The 21,434-nt window shown below is 37.8% G+C and overlaps 1 protein-coding gene across 16 annotated transcripts in view; it reads right to left on the bottom strand.

The window, feature by feature from the left end:
* The window catches only part of CTNND2 (catenin delta 2), a 660,748-nt gene that overhangs the window by 167,126 nt on the left and 472,188 nt on the right, over positions 1-21,434 (bottom strand). For all 16 annotated transcript variants that reach the window (XM_065052649.1, XM_065052643.1, XM_065052652.1 and 13 more), the window contains one exon: positions 12,081-12,213. In XM_065052649.1, the coding sequence (XP_064908721.1) occupies positions 12,081-12,213 (133 nt within the window). The remainder of the gene's footprint in view (positions 1-12,080; positions 12,214-21,434) is intronic.

The raw sequence follows: 21,434 nt of genomic DNA, 5'->3' as shown, positions 1-21,434 counted from the left end.
ACACAAACATTCTATTCTAAATCTAAACATAAAGCATTAGTGGGATCATCCCAATGACACTCCTAACTGCAGGTGTAGCGCTGACCTAATGTGCTTGCCTGCCTGTGAAGGTATCAGAAAAGTAATTTTCAATCCCATTATTAAAAGCAATATCTCCCCAAGTGAAGAGATTGGAATTGACCTGCATTAACAAAGCTTCTCAGGTTTTGAATCACTGGGGGTATAAACTAACACCGAGGAACACAAACAAACTAGGAAAAAATAGCCACAAGCCAAAGACCTTCTAAGGTATGATAATTACTTGATTTTAATTTGGAGGTTTTGCTTTTCAAAACAGTCAAAAAAGGTGAAATACTAAAGAAGGCTCAGCAGTGTTCATTTTATAAATGATGCAGTGGTAATATTAATTTAGGATGGAAAGACATTGTGCATTACTCAAGCACCGATCTAGTACTGTCTGAAGTTAAATGAAAAGTGACAATCAATGTCAAGTGTTTGCATCATTTACTTTCAGGTATTTAAAAAGAATTAAGCATCTATTTGAGAATGAAGTATTACGCTTATTATTGATGAAGAAAAATCAACATATATACTTTGCCTAAGAACATCCTGGTATTCCTATAACCAGAGTCCTAGTGAAGTTAAATAAGATGCAGAAAATTCAACATTTTTTCATGTAAAGAAAAAGTAACTTTTTTGATAAATGCAGTTAGTACTCCAAATAGTCTAACAGAGGACTTAATTAGGAAAATTTCTGAAGCTGAAGTCAACTGTATTCAGTTAAGCATGTTATTAATGGGATTTACTTGATGTGAACACAAATACAGCCTTGAAACAAGGTGGCTACCAATAAGACCACAGAAAATTCCTTTTTTTTTATTCTTTCAGTCAGTTAAGTGCAAACAACAGAACAACTCTATCTGATTTTCAGCTCTAACTGGAAATTCAAAAAGATCCTTTCTTTGATGCTTGCAGTAGCTATCGCAGTTTGCCTCACAGACTAAACACCACACCCCTTCTCAGATTAAAAACACATTTACAATTTATTACATCAAGCATCATACTGCCCCCTGATGACCTCTGCTCCCATAACATTCTCTTTAAACAACTGGTATTCTCTCCTTATAACTAATGCATTATCCTCAAAAGAATCTCTCAGTCATATGAGAATGTTCTGTTTTAAAGGTGAAGTATTTGGAGGGCCAGTTCCTGTCTCAAAAGCTAATGAATGCATCCTCACAACATGCCTCTTTGGCAGGAAATTTTGCTAACAGAAACTCAGGCACGTAAAATTAAATTATTTGCCTAAGGTCAGAAAGGCAGGCTGTGGCACAGCTATGGCTATGAGCTGTAATTTAAGAGTTTCAGTGCAAAGCTGCAGTGCAGAATCTTTCCTCCATCTCCCCCTCAATGTATTATAAATGTAGCAGAAGTCACCACAAGTAAACCTGCCTCATATCTAATGTACTTTGTAGTGCTCACAGTTCAATATGCAAAATTATATACATATGTATATATATGTAAGTATTATAATAAGTGTGTGTGTATACATATATGTACTTGTAATGGTTTGAACTTCTTTTTTCCCCTTTGTCTAGCTCAGGTTCTCTTTGCTTTTAAAATCCACAACTTTCATCTGACTTTTTTCTAAATCTCCTATACTCTTTGAGCATATCCTATTTCCTATACTCCTGCACTTGACCCAGGCCACATGTAACACAGACTTCCAGGAGGCCCCAGCAATGTTCTCTGTTTTCTTCTCTATTGCTTTCCTTACTCTTAACCTTCCATTTGCTTACTGAACTGCCAAGAAGCTTCAGATGAAACTTTCCAAAAGCTGTCCAACATAACTCAAGACCTCACTTTTTCAACCAGCAGAATACAGAAAAAACATATAGAAATGAGAATCAAGCAAAATAAAAGTCACCAAAATACCATCAAAAATAGTGCCACTGCACTGCAAACTTGAGTTGCAACAATTTTTTACTTGGTCCTGGACATGAGAATAGAGAAATAGAAGTTTTGGAAGGAAAAAAACCCAACAAAACACAAACCCCAAACAAACCTCATCCCAAACCCCATAATACTTTTGTGTGTGGAGTAGAGAGTGTGTCCCTTTCTTTGGGGCCCTCCTTGGTTAACCATGTGCCCACAGTCTGTCCAGTGAAGCCACAAACCAGACCCAGTGGTCCTGCTGGTGTTGGTGGGCAACATCCCCACCTGTTTTTCAGCGACTGCTGTAGCAGCAACAGCTCAAGCATAAGGGGCTGATTGGGACCTATTGTGTCATTTATCATTTTGCACAAACTATTTCTTTATATATGTTAACTGATGGTTACAGTGGGTGTTACAATCCCTGCTTTTCATACAGATGAGCATGCAGGAACAAATCAAATATCTTTGTGAAACTAATAAACCTGGTCATATTCCAGATAACTTTCAAGCCATATCTCACAAATATAATGCATCTCTGTATCTGCCTGAACCAAGGTCTCTACAAGACACCAACCTTAGAAATGTCAGCCATTTATCAGTAAGTAGTACTTTTCCAGGATGAGGGGAAGGAAAGGATCTGGCCCATGACCAGTAAAAAATGTACAAAACTTCGCAATTTCAAAATGGACATATTTTTAATATCTTGCGTTTATGATTTTTTTTTTTCTTTTCCTCCTCATGTGATATTATACCAGTGTAAATCCTAGAAGAGCAGGACTGACTTCAGCAGCATTGCTATAAATTGACTCTGAGATTACATTAAGGACATTCTGGTGCAAGTGACTTCAAATATTTTTCTGGATAGACAGGTGGGCATTTTGATTTTAGAGCCTTAGGTGTCCTTTTGCTTCTACAAACCTGTGCCTTCTGCTGCAGCCACTCTTGGTAGCTTAGTAACAGCTGTGGCTTTGTATTTTTCAACACATTTTGGAGACCAGCCTATGGTCTTTACCTTGGCTGTTTTATTGGAATGGCCTTTTTATCAGGACTACGGTTCACCTTACTGAAATAATTTTTCTGCCAGCTTTTCTACAGATATGTTGAAAAAGCATCAAATTACAGATACTGATATATCAATCTAGGTTATTTTATTTCTATGTATAGTGTGCAAAGTCTTACTGTGGCTTGCTGGATGATGAGAACAGTAATAAAAAGATATGCTCTACAATAGGAAAGTAATCCTCAGCATTCATACGTCAGCTTAATAAATCAGAGAAGCAATTGGCAGAAGAGTTATGAATAGGAAGAAATCCATGGCATATATACTAGAACGTTATATTGCTTGAAAAAGTTGCAAATATATTTATTGTGCATTCAAAATGTGGGAACATCATATTACGTACGTCAAATGAGACTGTCTTTCAGTGTGTATTACCTTTTCTTCCCTATCACCTAATATTTTCAAATGCAAAATGCAAAGCTTTTACAAATGTTTTAATACAACTGGGCCGTTTTTTCCCTCAGACCAATGAAGAGAGATTCACGACACAGTGCAACGTTCTTACTGCATCTGCTGCATGCCACAGAAAGTCGTACAAAGGCATCAATCTTGCAGACATAATTCTGATTTTTTTTCCTCTCCTAACTGCATGAAAAACATTATCAACACATGTTCACATCTGAATTTTCTGGCTAATTGAATTTATCGCCTAAAATTCTCTTCTGTGTGGTTACCCATTCAGAGGCAAACTCTGGCTGCCCAAAGCTGAAAAAGATAAAACCTTCAGCCACTATTCTCATTTCCTGCAAGGAAGATGCTGTAGGAGCAAATGCAAGACCCAGATAAATAGAAGATGCAGACAGGTTTTGTTCAAGACCTCACTCACTCCCTTCAGCCCACAAGAAGACAAGAGCCAGGCCCCTAAACAGCAGCAAAAGAGGGGTCAGGCTCAGTATTCCGAAGATGTTGTTCATAATTAAAAGCCTGATTTTGGCTTGCTTTGGTTCTAAATAATCGTTGCTGATTATCTACTAGCACCATAGAAAAATGTATCTTAAAGAGGAATTTACAGGAAGAATGCACAAACTTTGTCCATTGGGCTAATCCCTGAAGAGGGAATAACTAGGGGGAAGAGAAACATGAAAGCAGTGTTGTAAAGCAGTGTGTGTGGTAAAAACAGACACAGATATTCTCAATATTAAACCCACTATTTTGCAAAATAATACTGTTTTCAGTCACTGTAAGTTTAGTCGATTCAGTCTCTTCATGAGATGAGAATGATGTAACAGTAGAAAATGACTGAAAACAACAGAAAAGCAGCAAGCAAAATGTCTAATTTTTACTTATCCAGCACTAACTCAGAAAAAAACAACCACAACTAGATATTCAATTATATTTATGAAATCATATGCTCTTGTTTATTTATTTCTCTACAGGACTGATACATTGCCACTTTATTGGGCTGATACTTTATTTCCACTTGAGGCTATTTTTCAAACGAAACAGTTTTGAAATGTGAATGCAATAAACCCAAAGCATTAATCAAGATCCTTAGCAGAGCAGAGGAGTAAAATACAAGAAGTGGCCCTTGCAATCTGTCACTAGTTTGCTGTTCAGTCTTCAGTTAACACCCCAACTCTTCAATTTCTGCTTATAACTGAATGTTATCCCAGTGGGGTTTCTCATTAATTCATTTATTTAACAATTGTAATATTTTCCTAATCTTACATCAAGTAAAATATATGCCAGGTGCATAGTAAATCATTATTATAATTCAGGCAAGGTATTCTGACAATGAAATCAAGAATAACCACGGTTAAATGACCCCAGAGGGATCTCAGAGTGTAAAATACCAGAGTGCTACAGAAAGCACAGATTGTGGAGACAAAGCATTGCACTCAGTGACATGCATTAATATTCAGTCTTAATAAGTCTAAAGACTGTGCCCCCAAAAAAAGATGTGCACTGTATCATCAGAAGAGATAAATGTCATAAAACCATAGTGCACAAATTAGATGGTGAAACAATGGAGATATGCACTCAGAAATGCTTTTGAAGGCAATATGATCAGTTTAAGATTTAATTCCCTGATAGAAAAGAAAAAAAAAAAGTGAAAGTTAAAAGATCTAAAGCAAAGTGAAAAGGCATAATAAGATGTACCATTTTCTAGCTAACCATGTTTCCAGAATTTATGAGTGAATTAAAGACAATTTATTAGCAAGAAAAAACTGATTGAAATATTCTGATAAATATTATTTAGTAACAGCATTTGACTCTATATTGGGAGAAATTAGTGAATGGAAGTGTGTTTTTTTTACTGTCAATATTCTAAATAATAATGTTTTAAGACTATTAAGAGTGTAAGTGGTCTTTACAAGAGTGTTAACGTAGATTATTGTGTTAATACCAATGCAACCATTTCTGCCTCACCTGTTTTACTTAATACTAAGGAGAGAAAGTGTTCAGTCATAGGGTTGTATTACAGGCCATGAGTTGGTGCTTCTTTGCTTCACACAATTCAGACTAAATGAGGAGAGAGGGTATCACAGAAACAGCATAAAGGGACCTCTAAAGCAGAGTTATTAGACACTACAAACTAGTGCTGTAGTTACTGAAACGCTGTCAAATATACTCTCTTGCACCTATCAATAGAGAAGGGTTTGAAGTGCAGGAATCATTGTTTTACTCAGGAGAAACAGACTGTTTAAATCTGCCTTCCTTAACACTGAAATACATCTCAAGCCACTGACTGCTGGAATAACTAAAATGGAAGGGAGCAGAGAGATTACAAGAGGTTACATAGGTCTGAAGATGGGATCAAATGGGGCTGACTGTTTCTTTTATAAGCAGTAAGAGCAGAAAACAAAGGCTGGTTTCAAAAAATCTTCTCTAGGAAGAAGGTGAGACAAACCACAGTTAGTATATTGGAGTGATGAATTCTTGACTATGGGAAAAAAGGGCTTTGTTTCTATCAGTCTAAGAAAATGAAGGATTCATCCTTCATCTGTTCCAGTTTTGTGTTTTATGAATCTTCCAGCAGGATAGAGGAAAGGATGTCTTCAGCCCCTGTATCCCACTCCAAACTAACATGAGTGCAAGAACACCACAAGATGCATGGTGCCAGGCAAACTGGAGACAGAAAGACACAGGGACACAGCCTTGCACCCTCCCCTCTCAACCCGAGGGAAGGGAGTTGTGATTTGGGACACCATATGAGGATCCCGTATCCTGTGTCCAGCTCCATGGAGCATGAATCGCCTCTGTCTCCTTCAGGCAATTTTCCAACTGAAGCAGCCAATGATGAAGTTTTATAAAACAACAAAAAAATTCTTACATAAAGATTGATCCTGGGTAAGTCACTGGGTGCTGCTTTCCCTCATCAGAATACCTTCTACCAGTAAAAACTACACAGAAATTGTATTTAAAAGGGACTGTTTGACATTTAATTGCAGAGATGAATAAGACTGCCCAGGATGCTGGGGACATTGATCCAAGCGATCTTGCATGCAGTAATCTAAACACAGGTAAGCAAAAGCATGAACACCATTGCTTATTTTTGGAATCTGATGCAGGCAAGAGCCCCTTCAATATAAACAACCAGCATTAAAATAGCACATTCCTTGCAAAGCCATTTAGGGAAATATTTCTCAAACTGTGAGATTTTACCCATACAGATGTTTAACATATCAAAATTATGGTTAGCAAAGTACTGATAAAATGTTTATAACTGAACAGTACACTTCCTCTAAAAGTATACAATTATTGCCTGCACTAAAATGCACTCTCAACAAGTGTTTTAGAGTCTCTCTGCAACTTTTACATTACTCTTCAGTATCACCTATGAGACACTTCTCTCATTTAAATAAAATACCTTGTCTACATCATCTTGCAGGCAGAGATAAACGGAGTTTACATAATGTCTTTAATGGAAAACGGACAGCATCATCACTGGACAAGTCAAATTCCAATCTTTAACTGAAGAGATTTTAGAGGAAAAAGAAAAAGAGCAAGACTATGGGAAGGCGGATGCAAAGCTATGATTCTTCCACAATCACAGAGGAGAAGAAAGAGATTCTGTTTTGTCTGGGACCGCTTATGGAAACAGAGAGTAATCTTGCAGAACACCGTAGAAACAAAATCAAGATACCTTTCAAGGATGATAAGAGCACTTCCACCCCTGCTTCTGGATCCTTCAAATGTTATGAAGAATTCTGTCAGCATTAGCCAGCAGGTCTAAAAGCAACATCATGGGCTGTTTCTCCATCACACCGTACTAAGTGTAAGTATTCCTTGGGAGAAAGCCATGCTAGAAACAGGTGTGTATGTATCCCTGACTATCACAGATCCGGCAGTGCCATGTATGACATCAAAATTACTACAATTCACAGCAATTATGTGAATTATAATGAAGATAAACAAGAAGTTAATATAGTTTATGCATGCTGCCTGACATGTGAAAGAGTGGCAGCACCTTGTTGAAAAGGTTCTGGGTACACTCTGAAGAACTCACAGAAGATGCAGAAATGCCTTAAGTTTAATGACAAAACAAATCTGAATGATAGCTCTGAGCAAGTTGGGAAAATAAATGCTTTCACCGTGCAGTCACTCAGGTTTGAGAACTCCATGCAATGACATCTGGACTGATACTTTTTTTCTGAAGAAAGTATATGGGAATGCTCTCCAAGACAAAGTAGAAACTGTCCAATCCAATGACGTTTATTAAGAAGGCAAGCAAAGGCTTCAGGCAGGATGGTTCAGCAGTTACTGGTTGTTTATTTGGCGTTTTTGCACAATTTTCCTGCAATGAGAACCTCAAGTGCTGCAGCCTTAATAGCAAAAATTAATTTCTTAGCTTGCAGAAAGGAGCTATTGGCACCAAAAACCCTGAGTGACCTGTTACACCTTTGCAGCTGATGGCAGGCTGCCATTTTCTATGAGAGCAAAATGGTGTTGGCGTGTGAAACTGCACAACTCAATCCTTTTATACAGTGACCTCATACAAAGGAGTAAGTTGTCATTATAGGAAGAATGAATCCTGTGTTTAACAGAATGTGCTCTTTTAAAGAAATGTTCTCCGCTGACTATTTTAAAATGCTGCTCTTTTCCTATATCCTCTGACTGTTCCGTCTTGGCATCCAGGACCAGCTGCTCTGGCTGTGCTCACAATCTCACCATTGTTGGTGTAAGAGCCCTCTCCTAAGGAGAAAATGCCACCTGAAAGGACTTCTTACACTCTTCTGCCTGATCAACTTTTCATTTGCCTCCAAATATCTGATCAAAACTTCTTTCCTTCTGCCTTTTATTTGCATTCTTCCCTGAAAGACTAAACTACATAATGAATCACAAAATTGAATTTCAGAATTATTATGCCTAACTGTAACGGGCTACCTGATAATCTTTACAACCTTTAGCCTTCTGCCTCTTTATATCCCCTTTTATGTATGTGAGAACTTCAGCTTGTACTGATCACTGCTAAACAAGAGATGAAAAATTTAACTATTAGACATAAGCAAAAATTATCCACTTTCTTCAACTCCATTCCAATATCCGTTGTATCACCTAAGCATCAAGCACAGGGAATAAAGGCAGAGAATCAGAAGTGCTACTGACAGCAGGTGTAGTGCCTGTCTTGCAGTCAGCAACACTTAAGGAAACCCAGAAGTAGAACTTGTGGAAAACTTTCAGGTAAGAGCAGCAGTTAAAATCATACTTTTGTGTAAAGACTAGCACTGAACAGTTTTGAGCAGCACAGAAACAGCAGCATCTTCAAGAAACAAACCCACCATATTTATCTATGGTCAGAGTTTATCGCATTTACATATAGCTGAACTGGTATGTTTGGGGCTGGAAGGGAAAAACTAAAAATTCTACCAGAATTATGAAACCTAATTCACTCCAGAAGTTTCTTGGTGAAAAAGTAAATGACTTCTGACACCTCACTAGCCAGCCTGCAGCATCTTCACATAAGCAGTTAACTGTTTGAAAGACCTTCAAGTTAGAGAAGGGCATTTCCAGACCTCCTTGATCTAAGAGAATTCCTACATGTATGACTAAGCAGGGTGTTTATGCTTCTGTAGCAATAAAGCTACATTTAGAGTGATGTCATTAAATTCAGATGTATGTCTGTGATCAACATGTGTTTTAGAAATAACACATACCATAAAGAACACAGTCATGAAGGGAAACAAGATCTCTCATTTCCCTAACCATAACTGAAATGTTTTTGAATTAATTTACTTTTCACAATTGTCTTCTATAGAGTATTTCCACTTCCTTTTCTTGGGGGAAACGGGAAGCAAGGGATAGTGTTCCACAATTCAGCCAGAGAAATTGAAATATTTCAGAAGAGAAAAACATAATGGTAAAACCAAAAAAAAAAAGTTAGGAATCTAAGAAATGCATATAGTCATAGCTACTATTTTGTATTTCTATCTAAATTTTAGTTGACACTGTTCTACTCTGATTGAATATGAAGGCCTTTGCATAAATTTTCTCCTCATGTACTTGGTAGGACAAATTCCACTAACCTCTTATGAGAGTAGGAGAAGTTTATTGCTATACAAAACCAAAACTAGATGACTGAAGGAACGGCTTCAGAGGACAGATCATGACTCACCTTTTTGGTAGGCAGTTCAGTATAAATTGTACTTAAAAGAATAAAAAAAGTATTTCAGGACAGTTATTTCCAGTCACTCCGAATAAAATAGGCATTAATTGCAGTGTGACAATTTGATGCTCATTAGTGATAAAGGTAAATGAATATTGCTTTATCTTCTGTCAGATAACTCCAGAGTTGGAACTTTAACAACTGCATTACATATCAAATTCAATACAACCAGTAAGTAAACTAAATTGTGGCACAGTATTATTAATTTTATGTGTGTGTGCATGTTCCAGTGCATGTTACACGTTAACACTTAACAAATTATTTAGTGAATTCATTTTGCCTTTTCCTCAGTGCCTGTCAGGCCTACAAAATATCAGCTGTTTTCTTAAATTACATGTTCCTATGTTTGTCCTTTCCCCAGGGTTTGAAAGACCACCAAGGCAGTTTTCTTTCTTTAGACACATCCTTAACAGTGAGCATGTGAGTTGTTCCGGGTAGATTTAACAGCACCACTCAAGTTCCTCCAGCTGGGCATAAGCCTAGTAAGAATCTGGGATATCTGCTGTGATATTGACAGGATGTTGAACTCCTCACAGAAAATGTTCCTCAAGAAATTCTTACTCAGTGGAGAGCTCAAGCAGACCCTAAGCACAGTACTGAGCCCTCTGGGTAGATCCTGATTCTAAAACCACAGAAACTGTTTAAGTGCTCTGCTGAATCATGGCTTAAACACAAGAAGACTTATCATTAAATGCTATAGCTTGGTATATAGATAGATACAGATAGAGATAAAATAGTCTGCTAACATTGGATGCTTTAGCCTAAAAAGCTTCACAAAGCATTAGAAAAGCATACAGTACATCTAATTTTTTCTCTTCTTAGAAAAATCCACAGTACCAGAAGTTTGAAAGTATATTCTCAGGTGGACTGTTTAAAAAAAGGACATGTATTTTGGCTTGTTTCCAGAGACACTTTACATATTCTAGAGTGAAGTTATATCAAAGCCCTGAAAAACAACAAATGATCCTAGTTTTATCTGTTATCCTTTTTCAGAGAAGCTCAGAGAGCTGCCTAGTGCTTTGTTTTATATATTTACCTTCCTGCTTCCAGCTCATGAGCCTGAAGCATACAAAGGCATACAAAGGCTGATGTCCTAGTGGCATGGGCTAGATCAACAACAATCAGTCTTCTTTTTCCCTAAATGGTTAGCAATGAAAATCAAACCATCTTCTTTCAAATGTGATAGCTGCCTAAGGGCTCTCGATCTATGGCCGACAGGAAGAGGGACAAAATGTACAACGAATAAATTGCTCTAATCATTGAACTACCTTTCTCAGAGAGGAATCAATTCTTTTAATGGAAAACTAATTTGCGAATAAGGATGAGAAAAGAGTATTAGGAGAGTGTGCAGTTAAAACTTTCAGGAATACCTGTAAGAGAGTTCGCTTTTCTAGTCCACGAACATTCTTCATTTTAAAATACATGTAAATATTTTTTAAACTATTATTTCCAAGATATTTGCGGTGATGTACGCTACCAATGCAGCTCTGCTGGTGCCAGGAGACCACATACTTATTCACTCAGGAATTTCCTCAGCATGAAAAATTCCAGAGGCAGAGCTGCCATAGCTGGATAGACTCACGGAGCACTATGTGCTGAGGGTGAGGACAATGAAGCATTAACAAGCCAGCCACACTGCACAGTTCTGACAAATAAGCAATAGCAGATCTTGATCTCAGTTTACCTTTACATGCCAGGCTAAAAGATGCCAGTACAGGCACAGATTTATGTGCACACCACATGTCCCTGATTAGCAGTTATCTCTGAGAGGGCCAGGGGAGGCAGCTGGGGCTGGTAACAGCTTCACTCATTCAATTTTAATTGACTCCTGTCTGTTTCTCAGATCCCTCAGAACTGCCTGCCTTCTGTTTCAACTTGTGCCAAAAGCTGAACTGGTCCCATTAACCACAGGGAAAAAGCAAGCAAGAAGTACCAATCAGCTACAGGTACAGAACAAAGTCTGTATTGCTGTTTGAATTACAGTTTAGACACAATCTGTACTGAATTTTGAGATCATAGGCCAACGATCACAGTTCAAGCTGAAAACCCAGTGAAATTAAACTCTATTTGCACAATCATACATTAAAGCAGGCTTTGATTCAGAATCCTTTTACTTAATTTTCATCTTCTGTGTTAGTATTTAGTGCCCAAACCTCTTTCTTTGAAAATCCTAAGGGAATGCCCATACACTTCAGTGAGATCAAGACTATACCACTAGCTGTTTATTGAACAACTATTGATACAGTGTTCAAATGGTCAAAATATTCAAAACCAAACAAAAAAAAATGAGTGACAATAATATTTTATGAATTTTTTACTTTCTCTAATGGCAACAAATAACTGAAACCTTGTATAAAATGGGTCTAGACATATATATACATGAGTTCTCTTGTAACACTTTTTTAACATACATATAGTAATCGGTGATGATAAATGGGAGACAGCATCACCGCTGAAAGGAGGGTTTATAACTCTTACCTCTGCTTTTATTTTATTGTCTCCAAAACAGAGGTGTTGTAAGTAGGCTGCAGCATTAGACTGTACTGAGGGAAACTGATGCTGCAACATCTGTATAACTTCTGGAAGCTCTGGATCTCGCCATCCGAACTCTCTGTGTAAAAGGAAACAATAAAGATTCATCAAAAATTCTGTTATTAGTGGATAAATGTGGCAACAGTTGGGCCAACAAAGAAGACAGATGTGTCTAAGAAAAATCTGGAATATTTTCCCATTATTTCCAAAACAAACATTAAATCTAGTATGAAGCTATTTTTCATTTTAAACTGTACTTCTCTGAAAAAAAAAAAGGTTATATAAAGTATAATTAGAGTAAATAACTTTATGGAATTAGATCTCTAACTGTTAAGGTTTCTAAATAAAAATGGCTATATGAAATCTTAATACAAGAAATTAAAGCAAATGCATGCTCCTAACATTATACTATCTCTATCAAATACAGAGGATAGAATCAGAACTACAAATGGTTTGCTATGAAATGCTAGTTTGTCTAAAAGTCCTTTATTTGATATAAATCACTATCTTATATAGAAAGCAATGACCTTTTTTGTCTTTTGGTTTCTTTCTTCCAGATGGGTCCATGCTCAGTGTAAAGCTATTATAACAGTTGTGGCCCTGCTTGAGCAGGGGGTTGGACCAGGTGACCCCTGGAGGTCTCTTCCAACCTCAGCCCTGCTGTGATTCTGTAATTTTACAATTATACAACATGCACTTATGCATCGGATTACTTTTAAATCTTCATTCACACTACTCAATCTAAAGCAACCAGGCAAATACAAAGACTCGATCTTTGCACTCTTCTTTAATTCTTCTAAGCATGAAACACAATTAGCATCAAATGAAACACCATTAGCATCAAGTGAAACAACTCCGTCCAAGTGTGTTAAACAAGTCCCAGCAGGTATTCTGCAGCTTCCAGAACTGAACTTAAAAATCAATCTGTCACTTCAGGTAATTTTTTCCCCTCTGTGTTCAGGGGTAAAATCATTCATGAAAATGGCTTTGTACTCTGTGACCCAAGAGCCAGAGATGCATACAGCTACTCTGCATGAGACACTTAATTCTCACGTTCCTTTTCCCTAAGAGCCAATTTTTTGTGCTGTACAAATATTTTCACCACCTTCCATCTAATGCTGCACGGACAAACAGAGGGAAATGAGGGGAAAAAGGTGACCTGTGAAAAAGTTTGTAGGTTCTGTGTTGCAGTTACTGTGATGACCTGAGAGTTCATTGCCAAACTGATTCGAAAGAGCTGTCGCAAAGTCCAGCTATAATATTTGAAAAAAACATTCCTAATCATTAGTTTCCTTCCCAAATTACAGAGATTCTGCTACAGTGAGGCCAAGCATGTGTCACTGGGGCAATTCACCTGTTTTCGAGTAATGGTCACAGCAGCTCTGCAGTCTGTGTCAAGTAAAATCAGGCATCTCACACTTCAACAGTTCTCCAAGACATTTCATTGAAGTAAGACTCATTTTACAATAATAATGAATTACTACAGAGCAGACGTATTGTCTCTTCTCTCCTCATATGGGATGTTTGCCAAATTGAGAGTTGTCACTACAGCTATATCTTTATAAAGATCCAGAATATAAATAGGAGATGCAAAAAAACACACCCAGAATTTCATGAGCTATTTCTCTTCTGACGAAACAGATGTTAACTTGTGAATACTAAATTTCACATTAAGTGTTTAAGAAACCATGAAGATGTAATAATAAATCGCAGATGGATTATTCCAATGAATCTTTAGATGATATAGACTGTTGGAAAGCTTTTACAAGAGACCTTCTGCGTATGTTCAGAAAGATCTTAACATTGAACTGGTATTTTGAAAAGTCACGACAACATTGTAAATGGTATCAGGGAAGGCTAGAAACTTTGGCAGCTGAAGATGGCAACCACCACATTTTCTGTGTATATCAGCTTACTATGACTCTGTCAACATGTGAAAAGGAAGTGATTATTTGGTTAAGCAGTTATTTCTGTTTAAGAATGGGTAGTACAATTCCATAAACAAACCATAAATTGATAGAAACAATGTAATCTGTTGTGTTAGCTTCCTCTTGTACTTGCTTTCTTACAGTTCACCACGTTGACACGTTAACAGGTTCTTCAAACACATTAGACCCACCTCTGATATACATGACTCTCAGACAACCAAAGACACATTACAGAAAATATTTAAAAAAAAAATAAAAATAAAAATATTATTTTAAAACCCTTAAGCAACCAGCCTTACTGAGGACAAATTAATTCTCCTAGCCTCACTTCTAATTCATTCTAATTTTCAATCCTAGATACCAAGTGTAGGTGTTGGTATTTTAGGGAAAATACAAAATACCAGGAGAAAACAGCTTGTATGACAAGACAAGGGGGAACATTTGAAATGAGGTGTTCTACACCAAATAACTATACTTCAAAGTGTTGGAACTTCTACCACCAAATTCTCTAATGGAATTTCCTGCTTCATAATATATGTATTATTACCAAAAAGCCCATCATGTGCAGTAGTACACCATGGGCTTGGACAACGAGCTCTGGTTCTTCTTCTTCTTGCCCTGGAATCCAGGCTAGAAGAAAATGGTCCCTACATCAAAGGTACAGTTAACTGCTCTGATGATCCTGCAGTCTTGACATGGTATTTACATATGAAAATACGGCTGTCCCTGCTTTGCCACTTCATCTCGCAAAAGAAAAGTTAGCAAAGAAGCGATGTATGAATACTTGTTGGAAATGGTCGTGTGCACGCTGGACATTTAATTAGAAAATTAGTTCAGAAAAGAAACTGAGTACTGAGTTTGTCATGTAAGCAGTTTTAGGAGAGATAATGAAAAAAGCAGGAAAACAAAGTTTAAAAATTTAGCTCCACTATGCACTACCATTTCAAGCAGATGGTCTCTAAGATAATTATATTTTTAGTAGTTTCTAAATGAAATACAGTAGCTATATAAAACAAACAAAAACTTCTGTCAACAGTTAAGGCTGCTTGAATAACCATGATAATTTTAGCAGCCTTCAGGGCATGAAGGACTAGTTTCCAGGGATATACATTTTTCATTTGTTTTCAACAAGTGTCTTATAAGTGGCGGGGGAGGCGAGGGGGGAAGTGAGCTAGAGAAACAAAGTGGTGTTTTGAGGGTCTTTTGGCTCTATCAACATTTCCTTGAGAAATTAAAATATTGTTTGTTTGTTTTTAATTCGGCTTAATTATGAAAAGATAGGAAGGCTACTCAATGAAGTCAATTGGCAGAGGTCTTGAGAAGGGAAGAGGGCTAGAATTTCTTGATGACGAAGGCACAAAACTCTCTGGAACATATTGCATAGATGTGGGGGAACTTTCTGGCCATGGCTTCAAGCTTACCTATATGACAAAAAATACATATTAAAATAGAGAACCAAAGAAGGAAAGTAATAAAAACCCCCCAAACTACTAGAGAATGAAGGTATGCTGTAGAATTCAAGAGCTGGAATAAAATGGGTTGCATCCTGGAAAGGTAATTGAAATTAGATAGCAAAATATTTTTTATTGCCTGCCAACAAAAAGCAGTAGGAGGGTCAGTACCTGATGAGGATAAGGGTCAGAATAAAGAAAGGGAGAAGGACGATGAAAATCACATCTACCTTCATTTCTGTGAAACTGGCAACACACAAGGATCCAATCCCTAGTAAAACTAGAAAGTAGAATTAAGCTGAAGTGAATATCCTAAATAAACACTAGCTAAGCCTGTGTCCTTTATTAACATCCATATACTTAAAAAATCTGAGGGAGGCAATCCACACAGATGGTAAAACAAGTCAGAAGGCTGGAGTAAATCTGAGGAGGTGCATGGCATGCAATTTTTGAGACTGCTAACAAAGTATCTGTGTACTTGATCCAAAAATGAAGAGCAACCTAGTACCTGCACATTCAAGATGTTCTGCTACTGCCTGTGTTTCCCTTGGAATACCAACACTAAGCTGCTGAGGTCAGCTAAAGTCTTCTGGTGGTGGCGTGGGTTTTCCACTAGAGAATCACAGGTGTGCAAGAACTTCACAGCTTTGGCTGGAAAGCTGCATCTGCTGTGCACTCCAAATATTTCAGCAGGTTGTATAAGGGCACTGTTCCTAGGAAGTGTTCTCATCTGAGGAGACTGACCAAAGCATGCCAAAGTGTTTCACCTGCTTTTTTTGATGGAAACTGTGCTCTAGGAACGACCTCATATTGAATTCTGCAGGTTTCAGCTTGAAGTTGTGACTAAGGCAGATGTTCCATGGATTACAGCCATCTACTGTTCCAGGGGTGGAAGAGGACCCAAAGGGGAACACTGAGTTACATGTAAACTGTCAGTATGTGTGCCTAGACTATCACAATAGGCTATGTTTTATCTGTGAACAACTGAAGAGAATCATCAAGGAGCTGGACATGAGACACAACAACTCTGAAATTGAGCTGCAGTACTAAGAAATTGAGGCTGACATGGGTACAGCAAGTATTGAATCGAAACCAATTCTTGCTCCTGCTGTTTTAAGAGAGATTGTTAGTAAAACAGCTGAGTGCATTGGCTACATGACATCACTTAAACGTGCTACTGAAAACAGAGTATGTACTGCATCTGAATATTTGCTGAATTATGCCTGATTTTTCTTCTTCTCCTACTGCTAATGCTGATGGCACACAGAAAAGCAAAACCAAAATTCCTGTTACATCTATATGTGCACTGATTTTAGAAAGGCTACAAAATAAGTTTTAAAAGCACAGGTCTCCAGCTGGTAGCTAAGGATACCAATCACTTCTGCACAGCATTGGAGAAGCAGGTGTGATGGCTCTGTTTACTCTCCATCCATTGGTCACAGTGAATCTCACGAGAGCTTGGGTTCTTTTTTCTGATTTACATTATTAGAGCAGAACATTCACATCTGATCAAGCAGTTGGCACAGGCAAGCACTGACACCCAGAGCTATTCCCGTCTCAGCAGCATTCCCCAAAGGCAGCGCGGTGAAGACGTCTGCTATATAGAACCATATGCTTGGCAAAGACTGAACTACCACTAAGCATTTATCAAAGAAAGAGAATGCACAGTTTTTAGATATACTTATTAAAAGACTGTATGTTTAAACCAGACTTTCTGCTGAACTATGGCCTACAGAGATATACCCTTCTGTTTGCTTCCCTGCCCTGCATCCCCCAAAATTCAGTAAATAAAGTCTTCACTTCTCTTTTGCCTTGTTTCTGAAAAGAGAGCTGTGAGAATGGTTTTCTGATAGTACTAGGAAAAAACAAACTACATGCAGCTCAGGATCAAACACAGGGATAACTAATCAAGAGCCAAGAGAAGATGAAAGAAAGACCTACCTCCCACATTTAAAGGGAAAGATTTACATCCATTAAAAATATTTGGAAGACAATCTACCAATACTGCAGTCTAAGGCCTTGATCTTAGTACATTGAAAAAAGAGCAAAGACAAGATGCTAAACTTAACTGTTAAAAAAATACAAAAAATACTTAAACATGATCCACAGACAAGGATTGTGATATAACAAGGAAGAAACCATCTAACAGCTTGTTCTATAATTTTCTTTTGGTGGTTCTATGGCAGTTGATCAAATAACAGTGAACACATACTTACTACACTTAATTTATTGGGAGTTAAATTTGAAGGATTTCCTTAAAGTATTTTCCCTTTTTCAAACATGCTGCACCACATGCAAGCACCTACATATATGCAGATTATCAACCTGGTCTGAATGATCTGCTACAGTTTAAGAGCAGGCAGAACTAGTATATTTCCTTTGAAAATGTAATACATGAATATTGGGTACTTTTAGCACACAATTTTAGGAAATAAAATACAGAGATGTCAGTCTCTGTTCCACTCACCTTGGAAAAACTTCAAAACCCTTCACCATATTGTCTTCTCTAGTTGAACTTGGCCAAACAAGTGCACAACTACAAGCAACTAATCACCTCTATCTTCAGCCCCATGCTGATATGAATGACATATAACCACAAGATGTAGTAACAGAGGGTTTGGGCCTAATACAAACCCCTTTGGGCAGCAATGAATGAACCCTCATCAGCAGGGAGCTCCCTGTACTTCTGTTTTATCCTTTCAAGAAAGATAAACCAAACCCAGACTGCTAGAAGAGTTAGGAACAAAATAATCTGACATAGTTTAGGCTCAAATTGGAGGCACCAGAAGTAAGGAGAGAGAAAAGGCAGCATAGACGTATCTTCTATGAATAAAAATGTAAGTTCTAATGAAACAAAGAAATCCATCTACATTTATGTTTATTCCAACTTGAAAACTGCAGCTTATGTGGGGTGCTCCATTTGACTGATGCTAATGCATCCAGTGTCACACAATCCAAGTAAATGTAAACAACTCACCAAACCTGTAATTCTTGAATCTCACAAATCCTCACCATTTTTTAATTCCTCTAATGGAGTTCTTAACACTTGCTGAAGAGCTGTTGTTGTTAGAGCAGCGTGCTTGACAAACGACTTTGTAACATTAAAAAATGATCATAATAACCTTTTCATTGCTGGGTTGCTAAAATTTTTAAATACATGCACAACTTTAAAATTCATTTGCAGGCAAAAAATTGTACAAATAGTACAAATGGGATCAGGAAAAGGAAGAAGCATTTCACTACAGAGTGACACTTGAGCTTTGGGGAAAGTTGATTTCAGAGCTTGTCAGCACTCGAGCTGGCAAACATTAGAAAGTTACACTTGGCCCGACAGTTTCTGATTTTCACTTGAGAACTCCAGATCTACTTACCCAGGTATACTGTGACCTGTTAGTATATGCCGTGTTAGGGTACTATCTGCCATGCCTGGACCCACTTTACCAGATCAACAATTTCCCTGATGGAAATGGGCAACACTTTGTATTCTGGCAATGTGCCATTTAAATATTTAAGTGTATAACGCATGAGCAGTCAACAACATCTGACTGCACTTCAATACATATTTTTATTTAAACATGTAGTTTATATCTTCCCCAGGTTTCAAATTTAGCACAGCTGAATGCAAAACAGCTGTACAAACATTTGGTGATCCTGCTGAAAACCTGGATGCTGCTCTTGGTTTACATTTGCCTTGGTTTACATTTCCATGTGGCCTAAACTAGAATTTTGCAGTAGAGCTTACACAGATACATCATAAATGTGTTTTTTACACCAGTTTCACGATGTATTGGTGTCTGCTAGTGAGGTGCAGAGGAGGATGTGTTGTGGCAGGTGCACAGGATTCCTGCCCAGCTCTGCTATGCAGCCATGGAGATGCTCAGCATGTCCCATGTCTTTAACAGAACCATAAACCTGAGCTCTCATGGCTAATCCAGCACTTCAAAAAATCACCTCTCCTATACAGCAAAGGTCTAAAACTGACTTGTACAATGGCAAATAAGCCCTCCTGCAGCTCTGCCTTTGTATCCTTTATGTGTTCCCCGATAGGCATCACTTTTCTGTTTTTCTATTATTACCAGTGATTTAGATTTTAAAATCTAAAAACCATAAGAAGTGAGATTGTGAAGAGACAAGATGAGAACTACTTCAATGTAACAACAATGGTCTGGAGCTGAACTATCTGTGTATTTCTTCAACATTTTCATCTTAAAAGATTTTTAAGATTATACAATTAACTAAAGATTATCTAATGATAATCTGGCCCACGTGGTACTATTTACAGCTCCACGTTCCCACCTCCAAAACCACACAATTACATTCAAAGGTACAAGACTTATCTGCTCAAAGTTACACTGATTTCATCTACAAATGTCTTTTAAATTGAAATCTATGAACCTTTATGAAATAAACTTTCACACTATCGGTGCTGACCTATAAGTATTTAATTCTCTTGCTCCCAATGAGGGAGCTTTTAAGAAAAAATTTGCCTGTGTCCTGAGGTAGCTGTATCCTGCTGTGGTTGGCATAATGTTATCTCTCCTCTAGACTGTGGGATGGAGACCATAGGAAAATTAGGGTATCTTTAGTTCTGCTATTTGTAGCATTTGTTGTTTAGTGGTTTGTGCGTGTTGTTTTTTGTTTGGTTGGGATTTTTTTTGTGTGTGTTAGAAAGCAGCATAGGTCTTTTGGGGCTGTTGAGCTGAAACAGTCTTGACCATCTTGTTTATCTCTTCTTCTACTGGCACTTGCATATACAGGGACTAATTTATCTGCCTAATTTATCTTCTTTCTCCCTGCAATGTATACCATTTTTCTGGCCCCCTACTACAGAAGGGCCTTACAGTAGCTTAATATGTTGCAGCTGTGAAAATACACCAAGTTAACTCTTCCCTGAGAGACCAGCTTACGCTTGCTTCTGCCTTCAGGAGTTCACACTTCACAGGGAAGATTTCAGGAGATTGTGAAATATTGTTCACCAGCAGAGCAGCTGTTTCAGATGTGGATATGCTTTTCTCATAGATCAAAAATGTAGAAACGTAGACAGGAGATTAAAACAGTAGACAGACCTGAGGGATTCCAGCCTTGACTCTGTCATTGACTTACTTTGTCAGACACAGTCATTTACTTCAGTGCCTTTCTCCAAGCTTTGATAGATTCTCTGTCTCTGGAGACCTGTAAATCAAAATTGTCTCCTTTTCTAGAACTAGTGTTTCCATTCAGAGGCTCTTAAACCTTTCTGTATTTCAACAACAGGAGGAAAAAAGCTTTTGAGGTCCTGCTCCCATCTGGCCAGGTGGTAGCAATGCATGTTTTCTAAAGAACAAATAATACTCCACAAAACCCTGATTTTCCTAGGAAAATGGGAGCAGCACTTTAGAGAGGAAGGTATTTATTTTATTTCTTCACACACATTCTAACACCTAACCATTGCGGCTATAACAACAACAACAAAATCTAAAAAGGAGCAGGAACAATTTAGCATTAGCCTAAGAGTATCAATGTCCAAAATCCAAACCATGCTCATCTGCAGGAGGGAAAGCTGACACACTCAATACACCCTAAAATCTCAGAACATCCACTTTATTTTTTGAAATCACCACCACCACAGGAGTTCCCAAAAGGTTTTGGGCCACTCCACCTCCATTCAGTTGATGCTTTTATGTCATATTATCAAGCACAATGAGTTTCACAATAAATGACGTGACAACACATGGATTGCCTCCCCCTGTTGCTCTGTTTGATGGAGCTTCTGATCCCAGCAGATGTCCTGAGTCGCGGGGTGGTGAAAGGAGAATTGCTTCTCCCTTCTGCAACATGGATAATGGAAACTTGAGCTTTTTCAGGCTTGTGGAAATCAAAAAGCAATCAAATGGGGTGTTTCCCTCCTATCCCCAAATGAAAAGCATGGGCAGATCACCATC

The sequence above is a fragment of the Columba livia genome, chromosome 2 (assembly GCF_036013475.1).
Source record: "Columba livia isolate bColLiv1 breed racing homer chromosome 2, bColLiv1.pat.W.v2, whole genome shotgun sequence".
NCBI lineage: Eukaryota > Metazoa > Chordata > Aves > Columbiformes > Columbidae > Columba > Columba livia.
Note: the sequence above shows the minus strand (reverse complement) of the source record. Positions and strands in the feature narration are given on the sequence as shown.